Source organism: Triticum urartu, chromosome 3 (genome assembly GCF_003073215.2).
Source record: "Triticum urartu cultivar G1812 chromosome 3, Tu2.1, whole genome shotgun sequence".
Lineage (NCBI taxonomy): Eukaryota > Viridiplantae > Streptophyta > Magnoliopsida > Poales > Poaceae > Triticum > Triticum urartu.
Genome location: NC_053024.1, coordinates 5,713,179 through 5,737,934, shown reverse-complemented (window position 1 = coordinate 5,737,934; position 24,756 = coordinate 5,713,179). Strand labels below are relative to the sequence as shown.

The following is a 24,756-nucleotide window of genomic DNA, read 5'->3' as shown; positions in this document are numbered from 1 at the left end:
TTCTCTACCACCCTACTTGGTTCTTTTAGAAGGTAGGCATAAGACGAGTCCGATTTTGAATTAAAAATCCATCAATCCATTAGAAATTACAAGATATAGGGCAGCTAAAGGAGCTCACAACACAACACACAAATGACAGACACCAAAACTGAACAGATGGTGTTGCGCTTCATGCTCGAACACCGAACTACACACATGATAAACAACGTCGAAGGAGCGAGCAACTAGATGCTACTCCCTCCATTCCATGTTAGTTGTCGCCGATTTAGTACAAATGGAGAGGGTGTGAGAGCGAGCACGCCGGTGATAGCATCAGGAATAGAGAAGACCAAGCACACTCCGGGCTCGAGGACGCCGCACCGTTGTTCAGGCAAGGAGCATAATTCATACTACAAGATCACATCACACATAGTCAGAGTACAGCTGAATATGGAAACCACGAGGGAGCCAGCAGAGGGGACTCTCGCTGAGGAGCATAGGAAGGAGCCTACGACTAGGAGAATTTCCTATCGATGACGGCGTGGGGCTTTCCCTTGCCTTCAGGCTTGCCCTTCTCTTCGGGTTTGCCCTTCGGCCGCGGCTTCTCGCCCTTGAGATCCTTCCCGGACGGGACGGCCTTCTGCATCGCTGGCGCCATGGATGCTGCTGCTTCTTGCCCGAGGTGATACAACTACCGTGTGGTGTGGAGATGGGGCGACTTGTATCTTCTCTCAAAAAGGCTTTCCAAGGCCCAAGCACCACATATATCCTGTGAACCTTATCGGTACCAACCGTAGAGAATAATTTGGTGCATGGATATCCTATTGATCGTGCATTAGGCACACACATATATATATAGGTACAAGGGGTGCGACCGGTGTCTTGTCTCCCAAGATACAAGTACATACAGAGAGACAGAGACACTACAGGTGCGGCATAAAAAACCCGGACCTACGTACATGTACACATGCTCAACACCCTCCCGTAGTCGAAGCGTCGCCGGTGACACAAAGATTGGACCGAAAGTCCTCGAAAGTCGAGGTAGGTAGTCCTTTCGTCATAACATCGGTGAACTGCTGATCGGTGGGCACATGCAGAACTCGAACACGACCAAGTGCGACGTGCTCCCGGATGAAGTGAATGTCGAGCTCAATATGCTTCACCCGTCGGTGATGAACAGGGTTGGCAGCGAGGTAGACCGCAGAGACGTTGTCATAGTAGACAAGCTTGGCCTTAGGAACCTCACATAGCAACTCCTGAAGCAGCTTTCGTAATTAGGAGCACTCCGCGACGGTGTTGGCCACAACCCTGTACTCGGCCTCGGCGCTCGATCGTGAGACCGTGGGTTGTCGTTTAGACGACCACGAAATCAGAGAGGGCCCAAGGTAGACGCAGTAGCCGGAAGTGGAGCGCCAAGTGCTGGGTGTTGGAGTAGGCGACGAGGCTGGTGTCAGGTGATGCCATCAGGGTGAGACCCATAGCCGCGGTGCCACGTATATACCGGAGAATACGTTTCATCAGAGCCCAATGAGTGTCACGGGGAGCATCCATGTGGAGCCACACCTGCTGGATAGCATACTGAATATCCGGACGCGTCAGTGTGAGGTACTGAAGAGCACCGATGATGGAGCGGTAGAAGGGAGCGTCGGACGCCGGAGAGCCCTCCACGGCGGACACCTTAGCTTTCGTATTGATAGGCGTGGTAGCAGGCTTGCAGTTAAGCATGCCGGCTTGCTCCAGAAGCTCGTAGGCATACTTCTGCTGATGCAGGAAGAAGCCAGTGGCACGGCGGACAACCTTGATGTCGAGGAAGTAGTGGAGAGCTCCCAAGTCCTTGAGGGCGAACTCGATGCCGAGGCGAGCTGTGATCTACTGAAGTAGCGCTGGCGAGGACGCAATCAGGATGATGTCGCCGACGTACAGGAGAAGGTACGCGCTGGTGGCGCCCTGGTGATAAACAAACAAGGAGGCATCATACCGTGTGGACTGGAACCCCTGCTGCTGAAGGAAGGCCGCGATCCGCTGGTACCAGGCTCGAGGCGCCTGCTTCAACCCATAGAAAGAACGGGAGAGCAAGCACACGTGGTCTGGATAGTCGGTGTTGACGAAACCAGTAGGCTGCTAACAAAACACCTGCTCGTCAAGATGGCCATGCAAGAAAGCAGACACATCGAGCTGGTGAACTGGCCAGGGGCGCGAGACAGCAAGCTGTAGGACAGCGCGAATCGTGCCCAGTTTGACGACCGGGGCGAAGGTGTCGGTGAAGTCCACGCCGGCACGCTGGCGGAAGCCACACACCACCCAACGCGCCTTGTAGCGCTCAAGAGAACCGTCAGGGCGAGTCTTGTGAGGAACACCCACTTGCCAGTGATAACATTGGCGCGTGGAGGCCCTGGGACAAGTTGCCACGTACGGTTGCGCTGCAGGGTGTCGAACTCCTTACGCATGGCAGCAAGCCAGTTCGGATCCCGAAGGGCTGCGCGGGCAAAGGTGGGGAGCGGGGACGGTGCCGAGGTAGACGCGGCACACACATACTCGTCAGAGGTGTAGCGCGTGCTAGGACGAAACGTCCTAGTTCGAGCCCGAGTAACCACACTGGTGAGAGGTGCGACCGCAGCCGGCGGAGCCGAGAGGGGGACCAGCGAGGAGGAAGTCGAGCCGGTCTCCGAAGACTCCAAGGCCACCCGTGGTGGCGCCAGAGGCTGCAATGACGGGGATGATCGAAGGGGCCGCGGCGACGGGGGCGGTCGAGGGGGCCTCGGTGGCGGGGGCGCCCGAGGAGGCCGCGACTGCGGGGACACCCGAGGGGGCGCCAGAGGCCGCGGCGGCGGGGGCGCCCGAAGGGGCAGCCACACCCGAAGCGCCGCGGGAGGAGGCGGCCGGCGTCGGAAGCGCGGGCAGGGCCGGGCCCAGTGCTCGGCGTGGCGACTCACCGTAGGTGGTGGCAGGGGCGAGCCGCGCCGCGGGAGACACCAAGGAGGACGGTACCTGCTGAAACGGGAACACCAGCTCATCAAAGTACACGTGTCGCGAAGTGAAGACGCGGTGGGACACTGGATCATAGCACCGGTAACCTTTGGTGTTGGGAGGATAACTGAGGAAGATGCAAGCAACTGACCGAGGAGTAAGTTTGTGAGGGGCGGTGGACGTGGTGCTAGGATAACAGAGACACCCGAAAATGCGAAGACCATCATAGATGGAGCCGCATCGAAGAGGAGCTGGTGAGGAGAATAGTTCCAACGAGGACGACACGGGAGGATGTTAATGAGAAGGCTGGTGGTGGCGAGAGCGTCCGGCCAGAACTGAGGAGGCACGTTGGAGTGAAAGAGCAACGTGCGGACACAGTCATTAAGAGTGCGAATGACGCGCTCGGCGCAACCATTCTGTTGTGACGTGTAGGGGCAAGTGAGCCGAAAAATAGTGCCGTGAGACGCAAGGAGATTGCGGACGGCAACATTGTCAAACTCTTTTCCGTTGTCAGTTTGCAAGGCAAGAATAGGACGACCAAACTGTGTGGTGACATATGGAATAAAAAGCGATCAGTGTGACAAGAGCATCGGACTTGCGACGGAGAGGAAACATCCACACATAATGGGAAAAATCATCCAATATCACCAAATAGTATAGATAACCCGTGTTGCTTGCAATCGGGGACGTCCAAACATCACTATGTAATAACTGAAACGAAAAAGTGGAAATGTTTGTAGAATCGCTAAAGGGAAGACGAACATGCTTGCCAAGACGGCGGTCCTCACAAGAGTGGTCGTCCACCTTATTACATGAGAATGAAAAACTCTGAAGAATCTGACGTAAAACTGTGGAGTTGGGATGACCGAGGCGGACGTGCCAAAGATCGACACTAGCGACGAGGGCGGCGGGATAGGTGGGTGGTGCCGGCCGAAGGATGCACCGGGTAGAGCTCGTCCGGGCTATCACATCGGTGGAGTACCTTCCATGTACGGGCGTGCTTCACAGAAAAGCCAACATCGTCAAATTCAACAGTAATAGGGTTCTCACTAGCGAGGCGACGAACAGAGACAAGATTGGTAACTAAGTCAGGAGAGACAAGAACATTAGACATGTTAATAGGAGTAGAGGGAAGGAAACGACATATGACCGACATGTGTAATGGGTAGAGAGGAACCATTACCAATAGTGACGCGAGTGGGAGTATGAATGGGAGTGGAAGACGTAAGGTTATCGGGATGAGCAGTCATGTGAGCAGTGACGCCCGAGTCCATGTACCACCATAGTTACTCGGCGACGGAGCCGAATGCAGGGCGGTGAGGAACGTGGGATCCCATAGCGGCGGCACATGGGACGGGTAGAACCCGCCGTAGGCAGGCGCGGGGGCGGCGCCATAGCTGCCCGTGGCCGGCGATGCCAGATAGGGGGCGGCGTTGGGCGCAGTGAAGAACGCCTGATGGCTCGCCGGGCGGGGCGGCCGGTAGCAGGGCGCCGCGTGAGGTGCCGACGGCTAGGGCATGGTGCTGCACGCGCTTCTTGACCCCCTTCATCCGACGCTCCTCCAACCGCAAGTACGCCACGAACTTGAGAAAGGAGGACTCCGGCATCAAGGTGAGGTTGGAGGCGGCGTTGCCGAAGTCCTCGTTGAGGCCGACGGTGAGCGTGCTGAGGAGGAGGTCATCATCAACCTTGGCAACGATGTCACGGAGTTCATCTGCCAACGTCTTCAGGCGGCGGCAGTAGTCATCGAGAAACTGGTCATCCTGATGACAGTCAAAAAATTCCTACAGCAAAAAAATATGGCGCTGAAGCTTGTTGTCGGTGAAAAGGCCGTTGAGCTTGACCCACACGGCGTGAGCGTCATCACCATCGCTCATGACCGTATGAAACAGGTCCTTCGAGATGATGGTGAAGAACCATCGGATGAGCGTGGCGTCGATCACGGTCCACTCGGAGTCGCCCACCATGGCGTGGGAGTCGACGGTGCTGTCAACATGATCCACGAGATTGTTCTCGCGGAAGAGCAGCGAAAAGTACGTTTTTCACGCGAAGTACGTGGAGTCGGTGGCATCGAGGACGACGGGGACGCGGTCATGGATGTTGATGTCGCGGATGTCAGCGGGGTCCGGCCCGACGAAGGGGTCGGAGTAGGTGGAGGCGGTGGACGACATGGCGGCGGCACGTTGATGAGGGGGAGAGGCGGCGGCTAGGATCGGGGGGGAGGCAACGCGGCGGGGGAGCGGCGGGGGGGGGGAGGGAGGGCGCGGCTGGGAGGGAAGGCGCGTGGGGAGAGGGAACGGCGGCGGCGACGGCTAGGGTAGGCGGAAGCGGTTTTAAGAGAGGACTGTGATGCTATCTGATACCATGTAGAGAATGACTTGGTGCATCGAGATCCTATTGATCGTGCATTAGGCACATATATATAGGTATAAAGGATGTGATCGGTGTCTTGTCTCTCAAAATATAAATACATACAGAGAAAAAGAGACACTACATATACGGCATATACAAAACCTATATACATATACACATGTTCAAAACGTCCATAGCAGAGAAATTATTAGCAATCGAATCACAAAGAAGAAGAAATAACTTCGGTCGTTTATCACATGCATCTTCTGGGACCAACCGTGCGCTCTCTATCTCTATCTTGCTTAACAGTCACAACCTTGTCATTCTTTCTTGAAATGAGAATAGCACCCTACCTATGTATCGTTTGATCTGCATATCTATATATTATTAAAAAAGTCCAAAATAAACCTTAAACTTGTATACAAAAGTTAAATCGAACACTAAACTTTCAATCCTGAAAATAAACACACCGAACTCTTTAATCCCGATCTATTTTAAACCTTGAGAGCGTTTAGCTGGTATTTGCTGACATGGAAGGATTGTTGATGGTTGGACATTAGGACAAATCGGGTTGGTCCATTAGCGCGGTCGCCCGCGCCTTCGTTATGCTCTGTTTTTTCCTTTGCTTTACATTTTCATAATAATGATAAAAAGTTCATTTACATTTTTATAATGAAACTAAACATTATTTTAAAATATACACGAGCCCACTTTTTGTATATTAGGAGCGACAAAAGTAGAAGCAGCAGTGAGCTTGTGAGAGGTCTCAAACTAGCTAAGGACCTAGAACTCGCGGCGGCCCAACATAGCCAATCCCCATGACAGCTACTAGTCATTATAAATTGCGCGTCACATATAAGAATAGGCAGGAACGTTTATGTATGAATACATTTTTTAAAACCTTTGAAATATTTCTTGAAAAAATCTGATTTTTTTAAAATAACGAATATTTTTTAAATAAAATGATTTACGAAATTCCAAAAACATTTTCCGAAAATGTGACAGGATAACATTTTGCCATATATACATTTTACATTTCATAAAACTATACGAACATTTTTTTAAAACAAAATGTGTTCAGGTTTCATTATTTGTTGCATTTTTGCAAAAACTGTTTATGTTCCAAATAGTGTTCGCTTTTTAAAATTTTATTGTGTTTTCAAAAAATTGTTCGTTTAAAAAAAGTATTAAGAATTTTCACAAAGTGTTTGCAATTTAGAAAATCAGAGATTTCAAAAGTCATTTGGGCCTGCACGTTTCCAATATTCGTTTGGCCCTAAAATATATTTTCAAATCTGGACACTACGGTCTGTGGTTAATTTTTTTTTGCCTATAGGTCTGTGGTTAAATTGCTCGGACACTAATTATAGCACTAACAGCCAATGCTTCTAGTGGCTAGCGGGTGGAGTTTAAAGCTCATGGGCGCAAGTTCGCTTACTCCAGACTTCATAATTTTTTGGGTATTTTTACTTCCGTGTTACGAAACAGAAAAAGAAAAATATGTTCGTGTATGTTAGGCCAGCCCAGTTGCAGGCGCACTGAACTATCCCGGGATTCGACATGCCACGTCGACAATCCCTGTTTGGGAACACACTCAAGGTTGAAAATAGACTGGGATTGAAGAGTTTGGTGTGCTGATTTCCGGGATGAAGAGTTCAGGGTTCGAATTAGCGTTCATCTACATGTTCAAGGTTTATTTTGAACTTTTTTCCTATTATTGATTATTCAACAATGTCAAGCAAAACCACACATTAATGTCAATCAAATTGGCTTACAAAACAATAAAGAAAAACCGGTGGTCATCAGCCTCGCCGCAGGAATCTCCATAATCCGACCTCAAACTCCATGATATATGACTGAAAAACAAAAATATACTAATAGACAAGCCTTTGAAAAAGATCCGCCGCACTTGCACCAATGTTGACGAGTTCAACTATAGGCCAAACTTGGGATTTGAATATAGAATTTTGATCCCCAAAATGGAGCTTTAGAACCAACCCCTTTAACAAGGTCACAACATGCCCGCGTCGACAATTCCTGCTCTAACTAGAGAGACAAGATCATGGGTTTTCACCAGGACTAAACGCATACTTGCCATCAAAATCGTCAACTTGAGCAACCCCTCTACCGGCTGTCAATCAGTGAAATGGTAGGTCGATATGGACTTCTGCAAGGAAGCACAATAACGCCTCCTAGTGGTCCCACTCCGAACTCGAAGAGCATATAAACTGCAGGTTATGTTGACGAACTTTGTGCTTGTCGATAGGGCCGGGCCAATAGTTGCTCCAACTGTGCGGCCCGCACAGGGCCCACAAATTTGGGGGCCCAAAAATATTATATAGGCCTATATACGTGTATAGCTACCTTCGTGGACGCTGTGCTGAGCCGCATCCCTCTGGATTGCGTCGCGAATGCGTCGCTCGCTTGCGTCGTGTGAACGCGTCCCTCCCGAGTCCTGAGTCACGATCCCTAGCGGAGGCGACGCTCGCTCATGTGAATTGTTGAACGCGTCGCCCGTTACCTGAACTGCAATTCCCGATGCCAGGCGCCAACGATTCCAAATCCAAATCCAGACTTCCGCGGGAAAAATTCCAAGACGACGGCGACCAGCGATTCGCGTCCCTGCCTCCCGATTTCGGCAGAAAAAATCGCTTGCCTTGCAAGTTCCAATGGCTAGCACCAGTGACGGTGATCTAGCGATTTCGGCACGGATAATAGGTTCTGGCCAACTCGAGTGACAATCGCCATATAGACTAGGTGAGTTAGACGGTTCATCTTATTGCTAAAGATTGAAACAAATTAGCAATTTTGTTAATCTCCAATAGTCCAATTTTATTTTATTCATGTGTGTATCATGTGTTTCAAGAGAATACAGATTTAAGTCATCGTGGGATAACATTGAAGGTTTCATTTCAAAGAACACAAAAGGAATGATGGTGTTTAAACAACCATTATGCAACTTGAAGTTAAATATGTAAGATTCTCGATATATTCAATTGTTATGTAAATTATTATGTCACATTTTTTTGAGCGGTAATTATTATGTCACATACATTGGAATTTTTTGTTAGTTCAATTTTCCGTGTGAGATGGGGCCCCGTTTAGAGTTTCGCACAGGGCCCCGGATTTTGCCGGCCCGGCCCTGCTTGTCGATTTTCTATACTTGTTCTTGTGCTTGTGTGCTTGAGAACTTGTGACCTTATGAATTTGTGCTTGTGTGCTTGTCACTTTGTGATGTATGTTCAGGAATTGTGGTTTAGATATGTTTCAGTGTTTTTTAATATGTGAGATGTGATATATATGTGGAATGTAATTGTTAAAGAGAGTGGTGTTTCAGCTCCCGGGTGCCCCTACACCCTCTATGAACAGTAAATTAAAGTAAAATAGAAACAAAGTCAAAACTATCAGAAACTTTGCAACATCAAATATGTTCAAACATTGTAGATGCTTGCAAGTTTTCATACCAAAAAAAACATTCAAGGAGCTCTACACAAGAAAGATATTTCAATGCTTGAAGTTTTCAGCACTTTAAGCACTCAAATCTGAAACTTGTTATATCTGAGGAGCTCTACATAACATTTTGTTAAGAAAAGTTGCAAGAACCTACAAAGTTTGACCATACTTGATGTCGCAAAGTTTCAGATTGTTTTGATTTTTCTTTTTGAATTTACTGTTTCATAAAGGATATAGGGGCACGCGGGAGCTATCACATCTTTCTCAGTTGTTAAATAATATTATTGTAGGGCTAATTTCAAAGCAACTTTTTAAAATCTGTTGATCCAAGCTTTGTCGAGTGTTACACTCGGCAAAGGTATGTATGCCGAGTGCGACAATCGGCAAAGGTGTCATGTGGCTCGACCTAGTAACTCCTCGAAGCTTTTGCTAGACACTCGATAAAGAATATGCCACATGACACGCCCTGGGACTGTGCCAACCGGATGATAGGTTGGGTGTCGGTACTCAGCAAAGAGTATAAATCTTTGCCGAGTGCCGGCACTCGGCGAACTGGAGGGACAGCGTGTCGCCCTCCTATGCATTGGCCTTCGCCGAGCATCAGTACTCAAGGGACACGTTTCTTCACTGAGTGTTGGCACTCGGCACACTGGAGGGACACGTGGCGCCCTCATGTGCCCCGTCCTTCATGGAGTGTTCCTCAGACGGCACTCGGCAAACGTTGGTGCCACGTTCCCGGGTCTGTTCTGACACTTGACAAAGGGTTTGCCGAGTGCTTGACGGAAGGAACTTGCGGCTGCATTCACACTCGGTGCTCTTGAATTACCATTAAGTCAACTGCGGCTGCATTCACACTTGAACGATTTTAATTTCTTAAGCTGACTTTTGGTGATTCAAGAGTTTAGGCAAAAGATTTCATCCGAAAATAAGAGAAATCCGAGACCAAAACAGCGTAGGCACACACACACGGTGAGACAAACTAAACAAGTCAATCCCAGATTCAATTCAGATCGAGCTGGCAGTTCTTCATGTACTACCTAATTAACAACAAAGTCTTGCAGAGGCTTGCAGGGTCTTCCGGTGCGGCGCGAGTGCCGCTGATGTCTCCAGTGGTGGTGGCGGTGACGGATCGATCGGTTCCTCGCCCGGCCGATTCGGCGTCCGGGGCTTAGGGGATGGAGGAGCAGCCGGCACACGGATTCCACGAGAAGCACCTGCGCATAATCATGGTTCCTTAAGCTGCATGTACTCAGGCCGAGCGCAGCCGGAAACACAACGCACGTACCTTGGGCCGCCGCCGAGCATGCCAGGGAACAGCATATGAGGAGAGCCACCAGCGCCAAGGAAGAAGAAGAGCGCCCCATGATCGATCCTGTCTCAGCTTGTGAATTGAGTATTCTCCTCGAGTGCATGTAGTTTTATATAAGGAGGTGATCAGGAGCAGATTGGAAGGCAGATTCTCTTTTGGTTCTAGCAATGGTCAAAGTCGTCCCGGTCAACAGGGTTTTCGAAACTCATCTACTAACAATCAGTTTTAAATTTATAAATATTTTTATAATACATGGATATATTTTAAAATTCCTGATATTTTTGTAAAATGCTAACAATTTTTGGAATTTCTGAACATCTTATGAAATACATGATCATTTTTTAATTACACATACACACAAAGTTTTTGAAATTGTTCGCGGGTGAATTCTTCATTTGCGCTCAGCCCTTCTCCGTTGTGTGTCCCACGCGCTCCCTAGGGTTTCCCCCCGCCGCCGCCGGCTTCCCCGCGCGGAGCCGCCGCCGCGGCGACCGGAGCCCGCCGGAGCCGCCAGCCCCCTCCTCCCCCCACCCCTCCTCCTCGCCCCCGTACCCCCGCGCCGCCTCCCCGAGCGAGGCGGCCGGGGGCCCTGCCTCCGCGCGCCTTCAGCTCCTCCCCGCGCGCATCCCTCCTCCCGCCGCTGTCAGCCTGCACCGCCGGCCCTCGGCCGCGTGATGCTGGCGGCGGTGGGCTTGCCCTTCCCCGCGCGCGGTCCTCCCCTGCTCGGGCGGTGATGGCCGGCGGCGGTGCGCTTCGGCCGGTGGCGGTCCGGCGTCCTGGTGTGGAGGCCGGCGGTGCTCGCCTTGGTGGTGCCGCCTCTTGGCGGCGGGGTGGTCCGGTGGTGCTGGCCGGCCGGGGGCGCGTTCCCGGCCCAGATCTGGGCCCGTAGGGTTCCCTCTGGGTCCTTGCGGGTCGGCTCCGGCGCGACCGCGACGCTCTCTGTATGGGGAGGCTGGGGAGTGGCTTGGACTGGGACAGCGACGCCGGCGGCATTCCAGCTGCTGCGCGGAGGCGGGAGCTGTCCGGGCCTTTGAGGGCCTGGCTGGGCCTGTGGGGCCACGGGCCCGGTAGGCTCCTGCCGTGGCGTCCGGTCGGCTACCGTCGTGGACGGTGGAGGTGGGGCCCTCCCGTATGCCGATGGTGCTGTTGCCCTAGTCCCGGCTCCTCTTCTCCGTTGTGCAGACCATCTTCGCGGTGCTGTGGTGAGACAGCGTGGGAAGCTTCGTGTTCGTGTTGGCGCAGGGTGGTGGTCGGTCTGGTGGCGAGCTCCGGAGTGCCTGAGGTAGAGGCTGGGATCGGGAGAAATCTTTGTTGGCTTGGCCGACACCGACGCGGTGGCGCCTGAGGGTGCCGCCGGACCTTCTTGGAGGGCGTCGGGGCTACCCTTCCTCTCTCCTCGCCGTGTACCGGGGGAAACTCTTGGCAGCAACGTTGTCATCGTCGCGTCCCTTCTTGGAGGTGTTGTTGGGTACCGGCACTTCGGAGTCTCGGAGCTTGGTGGGTGATCTCCGGTGGACGCAGCGGTCACGAGACTTCGTTGTTTTTGTCGATCCGCCGTTATCGGCATTTGTTTCTTTTCTTTTTTTCTCTTTCCTTTCTTTTGGGCGTGTTTGTGCTGCTTCCGCCCCAGCCCCTATCGTCGGTTGTATCGGTTGGTTGCTTTATAATACAAAGCGGGGGGAAACCCTTTTTCGTCAAATTGTTCGCGGGTTTTAACAAATTCAGAATTTAAACATTACATGAATTCAAAAATATTTTCATTAATTCTAAAATATTAGTGAATTTGAAAACGTTCATGAATTTTTATGTTCTTTAATTAAGAAATTATTCACCAATTTTGAAGAGTTAACGAATTAAAAAAAGGAAAAAGAGAAGAATAATAAGAAAAGTAGATTTTGATTGTAAAAGAAAGGAAGAAATAGGATAAAAATTAAAAGAAAGGAAACTGGGAAAAACAAAAAAAAAACATATGGAACCTTCCCAAAACCAGATGAAAGATTCCATAAGTTTCACAAAGCCAGTCCTTATTTTTCATAAAGTTTCAGAAACCGGCCTCTCTCGACACGCCTGCAGGTGATCGCGACCTTAACGGTTGCAGAAGGCAATGGGCACGGCTGTGTGCCGCCCATTGTGAGTCCCAGCGCAATGTGTGGCATGGGCTTTTTCCTTATGTTAGTTGTATATCCATGAACATTGTTCAGTAATAATGCGTTTAGACCCTATAAAAAAGTAAAGGTGATAGTTGTGAGCACCTTGAATCGGTGTTGGTTTATCAAGAAGGCACATATATGGACAACGAGATGTTGGGTCGATGACTTAGGATGTCTGATTGCTGGTCTGCCTTTTCTTCTAAAAAGTAGTGTGATGCTACTTTTTGTTCTATGAGAAAGCTTTGAGTTTTCAATTGAATGTCTCTATATTTATCTATGATACTAAAATTTAATTTAAGAAAGAAAGTTTCTATATATTATATTTGTACATTGCATGGTACCTCTTCTAGTTAATGATGTAACCCTATCTTTTATGCACACCGTGAGAAGTTAAATTCATATTTTTTGAAAGATAATTGGTACTTTAGAATGCGTACAACCACAACATCAAGCAGTAGCAGTAAGCATTGGCACAATACAGATCTCGGTACAAACATGCTGGCTCTCTTATGATCTACACGATCCGGCTGACCCTGCGAATAAGCTCGTTCAACATGCTGTTCCTGGAGGGCATGCAATGGTCGTTGCAGTCCCACAGTACGCTGCTCCTTTATTCAATCAATTCCTTGGGTGTTGCCTGACGCGCAAGCGTCCCACTGTCGATTTCCGGGGCGGCGTGCAGGGCCTTGCGGTGCCGACGGGGACCGCGGAGTGGCGCCGGAGTGGCAGTTTGGACACTTCACAAAAGGACCATGGAACCCGCCGGGATCCGGCGATGGAGGCCTTCGCGGCACCTGGGACCCGCCGTGCTCTCCTGCCGCAGCTACATGGACGCAAGCCGGCCAGCCGGGCCTAGAGTTAATATTTTTGCTTCCTTTGTGAGGAGAAAAAAGAGTAGAAAAACAATTAAGCGTAGAGTAGCGACTTACGAGACGCCCAGGTAGAGGAGATGAGAAGCAGCACTGCCACAGCGCGTGCGATGGAAGAAGAAGAACGCTGCATGATCGGTCGCTTCTGAGCTTCTAAGATATAAGCTTTGCTTCATTTATAGGCTAACGGAATAATTTAGTATTCAGCGGAGAGGCCAGTTCATTGCCTTTTCTTCTTCGTCGCGACAAGGACAGAAATCATGCATGCATGCTAGTGCTAATATGGTCCAGGTCGTCGCTCGGTCAACCCTGTACGTAGTGCTATGTGCATATGTCTCGGCCCAGGTGCGGTGCATGCATGGATTCCGTGTCTCTGCATGTACGCATGACATTTTCAACGTGGGAAAGGATTCCTTCGACTGAAGACTCGGAAATTTTCTGTTTAAAATCATGCATTTTGGTCGGAGTCCCCTTTGTCTGATTGAAAATGCCGACCTCTCTTTTTTCGGTTTAAGTGGAAAGCTCACTGTTACTCCATGATCTTCCACTAGAACTTTACACACTGTTAAAAAAATGGATTTCATGACCTCAAAAGAAAAAAAGTATTCCACACACATCTACAATATTTACATGGTTTTGCTTTCCAGGGCTAATGGATTGTCACCAACTGAAGTTGACAAACCGTGTGTAGTGTATAAGGAGATCTTAAGTCAATGGATTAACAAGAACAATAATGGATACGATTCAAATTTCAAACGTCATCGACCATAGCACCCCTCGGCATCGGATACCTCGACCATGCCTACACCACCCTACGCTCTCGGCTACATCGACATCAGCACAAAGAGCTAACACCTTACTTGAGCAACCTTGTTGGTTTTCACTCCAGCCACGACTTCCGCGATGCATCGACCGTTACGACTGTTGGGGTATGTCTGTCTGCTTACCATCTGATTCTTCTCCAGTCTCATTGTCCGCGTCGTTACAGTTGTGACTGCGGAGGATGTTGAGTATCGTGATTGTTTAGAAAGTATAGGATAGACGAGGATTTGCTCTAGCTTGTCTTGTAGTACAAGAAGTTCATGTACTCCTATATATATATACTCCTATGAGGCTCAAGAAATACAACATTTATTACACCAATTTTCTCTTATTCCTTCTAGCTTGTCTTGAACTACAAGAAGTTCATGTACTCTTATATATATACCCATGAGACTCATGCAATACAACATCCATTACATAAATTCTCTCTTATTCCTTTTACAGAGTGACAGTGTTTCGTACTTCCATGCTTAATTAAGCACGTTCTTAGTAGCGTGCTCTAGAGTCTTGCGGTGCGGCGCAAGTGCCGGCGTCTCCTGCACCGGCGGCGGTGGTGGTGGCGGACAAATAGGGATCGAAGGAATCACTACTGGAGTTGGAGTCACCGGGTATTTGGGCAGGGGCGGTGGCGGTGGCGGCGGAGGAACAAGGACCACAGGACATGGTGTGGGAGCTGGAGTCACCGGCCTCCCAGGCACCGGCGTCAGCGGTGGCCGAGATGGAACTGGAGCTGGAGTTGGAGTAGCAGGAGTGTGAGGTTGCAGGGGCTTCGGCGCGGGAGGACGCCTTGGCCTACGGTATCCATCAAGAGCATCTGCATGACGATGAAGCATCAATCATCACCCCAGATACAAATAACCTAGAAGATGCATCCGTGATGCCGCCGTACGTGTGGGATTAATTAGTGGCTGATGGAGCTGCGAGAGGTTTAGTGAATGAATTAATTACCTCCAGACGCAGCCAAGCATGACAAGGAGCAGCATATGAGAGCAAGGATCGCAACTCTGCATAGCAAGCAAGGAGAAGGAGAAGTAGAACGCGCCATGATTCCTTCCCGTCCGATTATTTTCACTTAGTGCATGCATTGTTTTATAGGGATCACAGCGGTGTTGCTACGCTACTACACCGACGATTGCTAGGCCATACATTCTTGGTCTTGGAAACTCGTCGTGTAGACGCGCTCTGATGTACTGGTCAACTTATGCTCCCCTGTCAACAGGGGCACCCTGGGAAATTCAGCCTGAGAAAAAACGAATTAGTGGCAAGCTTGATTGGAAAAATCTTCCTCTTTCGTCTTGTGTAGACCAAAGGAGTCAACACTATACAGCTTGTCGGCACCACATTAAAGCAGCACAGAAACAAATTTTCTAGCTTGTCTGCGCCATCATAAAGCACCACAAAAACAAAAGAAAAAAGAAATGTTTTTTCTGAAAAAAGGAAATGTTTTTTGTCATACATTCTCATGGTTCCTATCCATTCAAGCCTCTCTCTCTCTAGCTAGCAGCCGCTCTGGCATAGGCCAGGGACCTACCCTCTGACGTACGGTGGCACCACCAAGGAAGGCGAGGTGGAGGGTAGGAGGTTGAGACACATGAGGGACAAGACCAGTTCACTCGTATCGTCCCAAGGGCCAGGGGAGGGGGGGGGGTGCCGCCCAAATCCTCCTCCTCCCTCACTCCCCTTGTCGCAACAGGAGGATGCTGTTGAAAGCTTCGGCCAACAGTGGTACCACGTGTTGGTTCTCCCCCGCAGCACAGACTGATCTCTGATGGCAAGTCTCATGCAGGAAGACAACGTTCGTCGTCCGATAGAGGTGGCCCTTGTACATATTGATATGGTTGGAACATTCAGATCAAAGGATGGCGGTGCTCATGCACATCTTGGCATGGATGAGAAAATTGGAGCAATGATTCCCACGTCCAACGCACCTCTCCCACTCCCACCAGCGTTCCGGCGACAGGGATCAAAGATGGTGTGACACTGTTTGAAGGCGGGGCAGCGATGTCAGGAACCTACTTTCGGCATTTTACTCTTGCGGTGAGGGCGGGCCTTTCGCTCTCTTGGTGGATGGATCTGGCTAGCAAGAAGGCTCCGTCTAGTGGAGTGGTTCTTGATAGTGTTGGTTCCAAAAAATGAGTATCCATGGTCTGATGATGAAAATCATGATCAAACCTTCGACTAGGTCAGGCGTGCTCTTGTTGAGGGAGTCTGCTCGAAGCTTCCGGTTAGGCGATGATAAAAACAAGTTATCTCAAGAAGCTGGCCTCTTTTATTGCTAGATAATAGCCCGTGTGTTGCAATAGGGCATAAATATTCAAGAAGCTAGCCCTTGTCCACCACCGAATGACTGCCTCCCTTTAACTTACCTTATCTCTTCAGGGGCAAACAGGCTCCACTCATTCTTCTGCTCGTGCACAAATGCACCTCCTGTGCACGGTGAGCTGCGCTCTCTCCCCTCTTCCTCTGTAGATGATCGCCCTCCCTCACAGATGACATGCTATGCCGGCCGGCCATGGCCACCGCCAACTTCTGTTTCCTTTTCTATCCCATGGTGGCGGTGGCTGCCCCCGCCACAAACAAGTGCTGCAAAACAAGTGCTGAAAAGACACAGCACTACATGCAACCATGCATGGGATTTTTTTATTCTATTGTACTTATATTAATATATTTTTTATTACTATACATAATCAAATAAAATAAGTCATATGTATGTTTAATTTTGGTTCACGTGTTATTAATCTAAATATTTGTATCTCGCACAATCAAATGTCATTGAAATTCATGTATTCCAACCGATTACCGCAGCAACGCGTGGGGTTTCATCTAGCATTTATAAGACATCACTCGAGGAACCTTTGGGCTAAAACCCTTGTGGTGCCTACTTAACCAGCCAAGTTGCACGCCTATATAGCCCATGGGACCTCATGCCTTTCCCATGAGCCCGAAGAGCAAACCTGTTGAAAATCCAAACTCCTATTTAAACTAGCCGACGACCCTCTGCCTAAACCGATCATGTTTAGTCCCACCCGATTGTGTTGGTTTCTTTCTTCCCCATCATTTTTTACTTTCTATTTTCTATGTTTTTAAAATAATTCTTCTTCATTTTATTTAGTTGGCTATATTCTTTTTCTATCTTTCACAACTTACTAAAAATTATAGATCATTTTCTTTCCTTTTATGTTTTGAGCCTTCATTATCTTCTTTTTATTTTATTACTTTATACATTCTTATCTCTTTCAACAAATACCTACATATTTTTCGGAAGTGGCGAGGATCTGTAACATTCATTTGAAATATGTCCATGTACCATTATTTTAAAACACCAATGATGCCCTTGAACTTAACCTCACTGATATGTTGTCCGCATCCGATTGCAAGGAGGTTACTGTATGCATATCTTTGGGGGGGGGGGGGGGGGGGGGGCTGTTAAAAATTTGCAGCATTTATTCTGGAGTTCTCTCATCGACGCACGTCTATCAATCAAGTCTCTTTTGTCGATGAAAAGTGGGATTTTCCTGTCGAGGCTCACGCTCTAGCTAAAGTCGCATCATCTCTAGGAGTAGGCCTCAATTTCGCTTGCGGCTTTACCTTATTAGTTGTATACTCATGAACATTGTTGATTATAAAGCCGCGTTTAGACCCCTAAAAAAACTAAAGGCAGGAGTTGGGAGGGCCTTGAATCGGTGTGGGTCTATGAAAAAAAGGCACAAATATGGACAATGAGATGTTGGGTGGATGACTTAGGATGTTTGGTTGCTGGTTTGCCTTTTCTACTAAAAAGTAGTGTGATGAAACATTTTGTTCTATGAGAAAGCTTTCAATTTTCAATTGATTATATCTATATTTACCTCTGATACTACAATTTAATTTGAGAAAGAAAGTTTCCAAATATTATATCAGTATATAGCTTCGTACCTCTTATAGTTAATGGTATAACTCTATTTTTTATGCGTATCATGAGAAGTTATATTAATGATTTTAAAAGACGGTAAGCAGATTTATCGTGGGAAATGGAACATGCACTTACGTAACCAAAGTTTTCGGTAATCAGAACCATAGCCCATGTTTGTAATCAGTCCCAGGTACTCAGAACCAATCAAAGTTCCTTGGCATAACCCATGTCGCCAAGGAAGAGCGCAAGCTGTTTACCAGTAACCAAAGTTTTTTGGCACGCACGAGATATCACAAATTTTGACGACTTAAGATATAATATCATGCGCACAACTAGTAAACATGCGCACAGGAATTGCACAAGAGATGTATGGGTACTAACATGCTGGCCCTCTTATTAATTATACAATCTGGCTGATTCTGCGAAGAAGCTCGGTCTACATACTGTTGCCGGAGGGCATGCAAATGGTCGTTGCAGTCCCACAATACGCTGCTCCTTTATTCAATTCCTTGGCACCAACATCATCCGTCGTCTCATCATATATATGTCGAAGATTTAGCATTACTTAAACCTCAAGTAATGTTACAGTTGCTCCAAAAATCCAATCGTTGAGAACGTGTCGGTTGGCCAATGGCTGGACTGAGTGTCCAAAATGGTAATTTCTCATCAGGGAAGGTTGCGGTTATAAATAGACACCCCGCATCGACTTTGTCCGATGGCTGCTCCGTTTGTTTCCGAGAAGATAGTTGAGCAACCCACTCTCTTGAGTGATTTGAGTTTATAATCCATCGAGAGAAAAGACCCAGAAAAGTGCCAGCACCAATGTTAAGTCTAGGGCTTGAACTATGGTGAGTTGGGGATACAATTATCCTCCTAACCATTCAATCACAATTTACATGGCACATTTACTTGCCTGTTTTTTCTTTGTCTTCGCAATTTGCATGGGAAGTTTACGTGCATGGTACATGGACATATTTTGGCCACACGTATAAAGTGGAAGAATGTTGGGATTTCAAAAAGAACCCTAAAGGCCAAGTTAAATTTTTCCTAAATTTAGCACAACGTCAGGTAAATATTTATCTTGAGAGGAAAAACAATTGAAAATATATGTTATAATTTCCTTTACCCTCTCAACAATTGTACTGTATAGTAGTTATTAGAATTTTATGTGTATCCTATATACCTAAGAGAGTGATTCCACTAACATTTTTATCTCATGCATCATGCAATCATGCCACATCACCATATAAGTATTGATGGGATAAGGTGCACCTCAACATGCAACAATGCATGGGAAAAGACACACCACTACATGCAACTGTGCATGGGAAAATATTTTTTATTCTACTGTACTTATATATATATATATTATAACTATACATAATCAATTATATAAGTCATATGAATTTTTAATTTTAGTTCATGTGTTATTAATCTAAATATTTATATCTCGCACAATCAAATCTCATTGAAATTAATCTATTCCAACCGATTACCATAGCAACGTGTGGGGTGTCATCTAGCATTTATAAGTCATCACTCCAGGAACCTTTGGGCTAAAACACTTGTGGTGCCTGCTTGACCAGCCAAGTAGCAAGCCTAGATAGCCCATGGGACCTCGTGCCTATCCCAAGAGCCCGAAGAGCAAACCTGTTGAAAATCCAAACTCCTACTTATACAAGCCGATGACCCTCTGCCTAAACAGATCTTGTTTAGTCCCACCCGATTGTCTTGGTTTCTTTCTCCCCATCATCTTTTACTTTATATTTTCTATGTTTTCAAAATAATTGTTCTTCATTTTATTAAGTTGGCTATATTCTTTTTCTATCTTTCCTAACTTACTAAAAATTGCAGACCATTTTCTTTCCTTTTATGTTTTGAGCCTTCAGTATCTTGTTTTTATTTTATTACTTTATAATTTCTTATCTTTTTCAACAAATATATGGATATTTTCGGAAGTGGCGAGGATCTGTAACATTCAGTTGAAATACGTCCATGTATCATTATTTTAAAATACCAATGATGTATTTACTATATATTAGTATAAATAGTAGTTTTACAAATGTCCCTGGGCTAGTAATTATTTTTATAATAGTAATAAATATTTTAAAACAGCAATGATGTATTTTAAATTAACAATTACTTTTATATTAGTAGGTGTAGTAATAAAAGGAAAACAGATTATCCGATGGGCTATGCCAATGGCATGTCAATTCAGCGCTTACAGTGTAGGTAGCTTCCCTCTCATTTAAGATGGGAGTAGGTGGCATGCCAATGGGAGTCTTTGTGTTCGTCATTGAAGGCCTTACCGATATGGCTAGACTCGTGCAATGAAGCTCTTCATTGGCCCTTGAACTTAACCTCAATGATATGTTGTCTGCATCCGATTGCAAGGAGGTTACTGTATGCACATCTTTGGGGAGCTGTTAAAAATTTGCAGCAATTCCTTGGGGAATGTCTATCAATGAAGTGTCTTTTGTCGACGAAAAGTGCGATTTTCATGTCGAGGCTCACGCTCTAACTAAGGTCGCATCATCTCTTGGAGTAGGCCGAAATTTCTCGCTTGTGGCTTTACCTTATGTTAGTTGTATACTCATGAACATTGTTGATTAATAAAGCTGCGTTTAGACCCCTAATAAAACTAAAGGCGGGAGTTGGGAGGGCCTTGAATGGGTGCGGGTCTATGGAAAAAGGCGAAAATGAGATGTTGGATGGATGACTTAGGATGTTTGATTGCTGGTTTGCCTTTGCTACAAAAAAGTAGTTTAATGATACATTTTGTTCTATGAGAAAGCTTTCAATTTTCAATTGAATACCTCTATATTTACCTGTGATACTACAATTTAATTTGAGAAAGAAAGTTTCCAAATATTATATCAGTATATAGCATCATACTTCTTCTAGTTAATAATATAACCCTTTTTTTTACGCATACCGTGAGAAGTTAAACGTATAATATTAAAAGACGGTAAGCGGATTTGTCGTGGGAAATGGAACCATAACCCATGGTTGTAAACAGTCCCAGGAACTCAGAAACAATCAAAGTTCCTTGGCATAACCCGTGTCGCCGAGGATGAGCACACGGCACACGCTATTTACCGGTAATCAAAGTTTTTTGGCACGCACGAGATATGACAAAATTTGACGACTCAAGATATAATATCATGCGTGCAACAAGGACATCAAGCAGTAATAGAAAGCATGCGCACAAGAATTGCACAGGAGATGTCTCGGTACTAACATGCTGGCTCTCTTATTAGTTATACGATCCGGCTGATCCTGCGAAGGGGCTGGCTGATCGTTGCAGTCCCACAGTGCGCTGCTCCTTTATTCAATTCCATGGCACCACCATCGGCGATCGCCGCATCATATATATGTCGGTGTTGCGTGACGCGCAAGCGTCTTACTGTCGACGTCCGGGGCGGCCTGCATGGCCTTGCGGTGGGGAGCCAGTGCCGAGGGCGCCCGCCGGGTGGCGCCGGAGTTGCAGTCTGGGCACTTCCTAGAATAACCTGGGCCCTGCGGGGCATACGGCGGCGGAGGCCTTTGTGGCGGACGATATCCAGGCTGTGCGCTCGCAGCTACATGGACGTAAGCCGGGCCTAGAGTTAATATTATTGTTTCCTCTATACGAGTAGAAAAGAATTGAATGGAGAGTAGAGACTTACCTTGAGCCGCCAAGGAAGAGGAGATGAGAACCAGCACTGCCATAGCGCATGCGAGTGCCATGGAAGAAGAAGAAGAAGAACGCTGCATGATGGGTTGCTTCTGAGCTTCTAATATATAAGCTTTGCTTCATTTATAGGCTAACGAAAGCTGCTAATACATGCATGCATGCATGGTAGTGCTAATATGGTCCAGGTCATTTCATTGCATGAGAGGCCAGTTCATTGCACGAGCGACAAGGACAGAAATCAGCATGCATGCATGCATGCTAGTGCTAATATGGTCCAGGTCGTCGCTCGGTCAACCCTGTACGTAGTATGTCTCGGCCCAGGTGCGGTGCATGCATGGATTCCGTGTCTCTGCACGTACGCATGGCATTTTCAACGTGGGAAATGATTCCTTCGACTGAAGACTAAAAAAAATTCTGTTTAAAATCATGCATTTTGGTCGGAGTCCCCTTTGTCTGATTGAAAATGCCGACCTCTGTCTTTCCGGTTTTAGTGGAAAGCTCACTGGAACTCCATGATCTTCCACTAGAACTTTACACACTGTTAAAAAATGGATTCCATGACGTGAAAAGAAAAAAAGTATTCCACACACATCTACAATACTTACATGGTTTTGCTTTCCAGAGCTAATGGATTGTCACCAACTGAAGTTGACAAACCGTGTGTAGTGTATAAAGAGATCTTATGTCAATGGATTAACAAGAACATTAATGGATATAATTCGAATTTGAAACGTAGGTACATGAAATTTTATCCAGAAGTGGTGTTAAAAATATTACTGGCTGTCATTAATTAGTGGATTTTTAGGCCTTACGTAAGTAATAAAGAAAAGGAGTCTCACACACCAGGTGGCCAAGACGTGGGAAACAACATGGTGGTTATTGGCATTTGTATTCTCACAAATTCAAATGAAGCCTGGAAATCACGAAACATGGCATGGTGTCATGATACCGCCCCAAGAAGTTGCACTAAAAGAATTGAGAATGTTCCATGGCTTCGAGAGGGCGCCAGGGTTTGCATGTGAAGCAGCCGCTGCACGGATGAGGCTTCCTCCGGTGACATGTCCTATATATCACACCTTCGCGCTCTATGCCAGGAGCACACAATGACTTGTTCCTTTGGGAACACAGCTTGATGCTTACACTAGGACTATTAGAAAGGTTGTTGGGATTCCAGGTGCAGGAGTTTATAACCAGAAGCAAGTCGTCCGCTCAGTGAGAACTTGAAGAAAATTTGTCTTCTCCAAATGATTAGTTTTGCAAAACTGGACCATGGTTCATAATTGCACCAATAGTAACTCCCCATAAAATATAAGTGGAGTAAACATAACATAGACATGTGAAGTGAAATATCTTGTGCTTATGCCAGATTTTGTAAGATGTGTTCATATTATATATGCACTCCGCCCATAAATCCATAGACCTAGATACCATCTGCATACATGTCTAATACTCCACCCCTGAGGGTAAGAAAATTTATTGTCTCGTTAGTAAATGCTCGGAATAAAGATAAACGACAAAGATTCCTTGCTCCAATGGATGTTGAGGCGGTTGTGAAGATACCTCTCAACACGAGTATTCAAGATCATTCCCGGGTTGGCATGAGGAAGCAGATGGGATTATTGAGTTTTTGTTCTGCTTACCGTCTACTTGTCAGAATGAAGAGAAAGAGAGAGACCTTGCTAGAGGGAAGGACAACAACGTCGAATGGCCCGAGAGAGGAGAAGGAATGACCAAATCTATGGTGGTCCATGTCAAAAGTTCCCTGGCATCAGGGGAAGTTTTGTTTGATAGGAATATGTCATCAACGAGTAGAAGCGCAACATGTGGGGAGAATGATACCAGGGGTCACTCCATTATTGAGTGCACCATGGCGAGGAACGATTGGGCGCTTGCTGGAGAGGATACTACAGAGGTTATGTCACATGGTGAAAATATGCCCTAGTGGCACAAATAAATGTTATTATTTATTTAAATGTGTTTATAATAAACATTTATATTTCTGTGCTAGAATTGCTATGGTTCTTGAATTTGAGATTCAGAGCAATGCTCATATGTATGTGTGGAAACATAAACACAAAGTAGGTTCATAGTCTTGCCTCTAAGACTACCTCATGTGTTGCATGATGATCCCATTCTCCTGATAATAGGGCATTGTTAAAGTAACAGGGATGCCGATAACAATAATAGCATGTGTTAACGAAACAATGGTGTTGAACAGACCCAACCGAATGACATACTATGAGAACACATCATCACAATGTATAAGCATACTCATGAAAGTGTTACTCACTTTCTTAGACCATGAGAATGTCATGTACCTTCATGCCAGATGGTGTGCTTTGTAATAGGGACGTGCCATAGAGGCAATAAGAAATGTATTATTTTATTTCTATGTTCATAATTGAGCTTATATTTTTGTGCTATAATTGCATTGATTCTTGAATATGAGTTTAGAGGATAACCCAATTGCATGTGTGGAAACATAAACACCAATCTGATCCCAAGTCAAGCCTCTAACATTAGCTTTGATGATTGATTTTGTTTTCCTGATCATGAGCATTGTTGAAGTAACTGGGATGCTATTGATACGTCACCAACGTATCTATAATTTTTGATTGTTCCATGCTATTATATTATCTGTCTTGGATGTTTTATATGCATTAATATGCTATTTTATATTATTTTTGGGACTAACCTATTAACCTAGAGCCCAGTGTCAATTTCTGTTTTTTTCCTTGTTTTTGAGTTTCGCGGAAAAGGAATATCAAACGGAGTCCAAACGGAATAAAAATTTCGCGATGATTTTTGTTGGACCAGAAGACACCTGTAGGACTTGGATTCCAAGTCAGAAGACCCACGAGGCGGCGGCAAGCCGCAGGGGCGCGCCCTGGGGGGGGGGGGCTGGCTTGTTGCCCCCTCGGGAGTCCACCGACCTACTTCTTCGTGCAATAAATTCACATATATTCCCAAACCCTCCGAAAAATCCACTAAAATACTTTTCCATCGCCGCAACCTTCTGTTCTCGTGAGATCCCATCTTGGGGCCTTTTTCGACGATCTGCCGGAGTGAGATTCGATCACGGAGGGCATCTACATCAACGCTATTGCCCTTCCGATGAAGCGTGAGTAATTTACCTCAGACCTATGGGTCCACAGCTAGTAGCTAGATGGCTTCTTCTCTCTCGATGCTCTTCAATACCATGTTCTCCTCGATGTTCTTGGATATCTATCCGATGTAATCTTCTTTTGCGGTGTGTTTGTCGAGATCCGATGAATCGTGGATTTATG

At 46.7% G+C, this 24,756-nt stretch overlaps 1 protein-coding gene and 3 long non-coding RNA genes across 4 annotated transcripts; all 4 read right to left on the bottom strand.

Annotated features, from left to right (window-relative positions):
* Positions 1-307: 307 nt before the first annotated feature.
* LOC125542304 lies at positions 308-951 on the bottom strand. Its single transcript, XR_007297854.1, has 2 exons — positions 492-951; positions 308-389 (listed from the first exon to the last, which is right to left on the bottom strand). It is a non-coding gene; the product is annotated as an uncharacterized LOC125542304 (long non-coding RNA).
* Positions 952-9,731: 8,780 nt separating this feature from the next.
* On the bottom strand, positions 9,732-10,160 carry LOC125547536. Its single transcript, XR_007300706.1, has 2 exons — positions 10,037-10,160; positions 9,732-9,965 (listed from the first exon to the last, which is right to left on the bottom strand). It is a non-coding gene; the product is annotated as an uncharacterized LOC125547536 (long non-coding RNA).
* Positions 10,161-14,121: 3,961 nt separating this feature from the next.
* LOC125547535 (leucine-rich repeat extensin-like protein 6) lies at positions 14,122-14,985 on the bottom strand. The gene is made up of 2 exons (XM_048711364.1): positions 14,850-14,985; positions 14,122-14,715 (listed from the first exon to the last, which is right to left on the bottom strand). Exons 1-2 carry the CDS (start codon positions 14,944-14,946, stop codon positions 14,372-14,374), a joined length of 441 nt encoding a protein of 146 aa, XP_048567321.1. The 5' UTR covers positions 14,947-14,985; the 3' UTR covers positions 14,122-14,371.
* Positions 14,986-20,923: 5,938 nt separating this feature from the next.
* Positions 20,924-21,839, bottom strand: LOC125547534. Its single transcript, XR_007300705.1, has 2 exons — positions 21,462-21,839; positions 20,924-21,374 (listed from the first exon to the last, which is right to left on the bottom strand). It is a non-coding gene; the product is annotated as an uncharacterized LOC125547534 (long non-coding RNA).
* Positions 21,840-24,756: the final 2,917 nt, after the last annotated feature.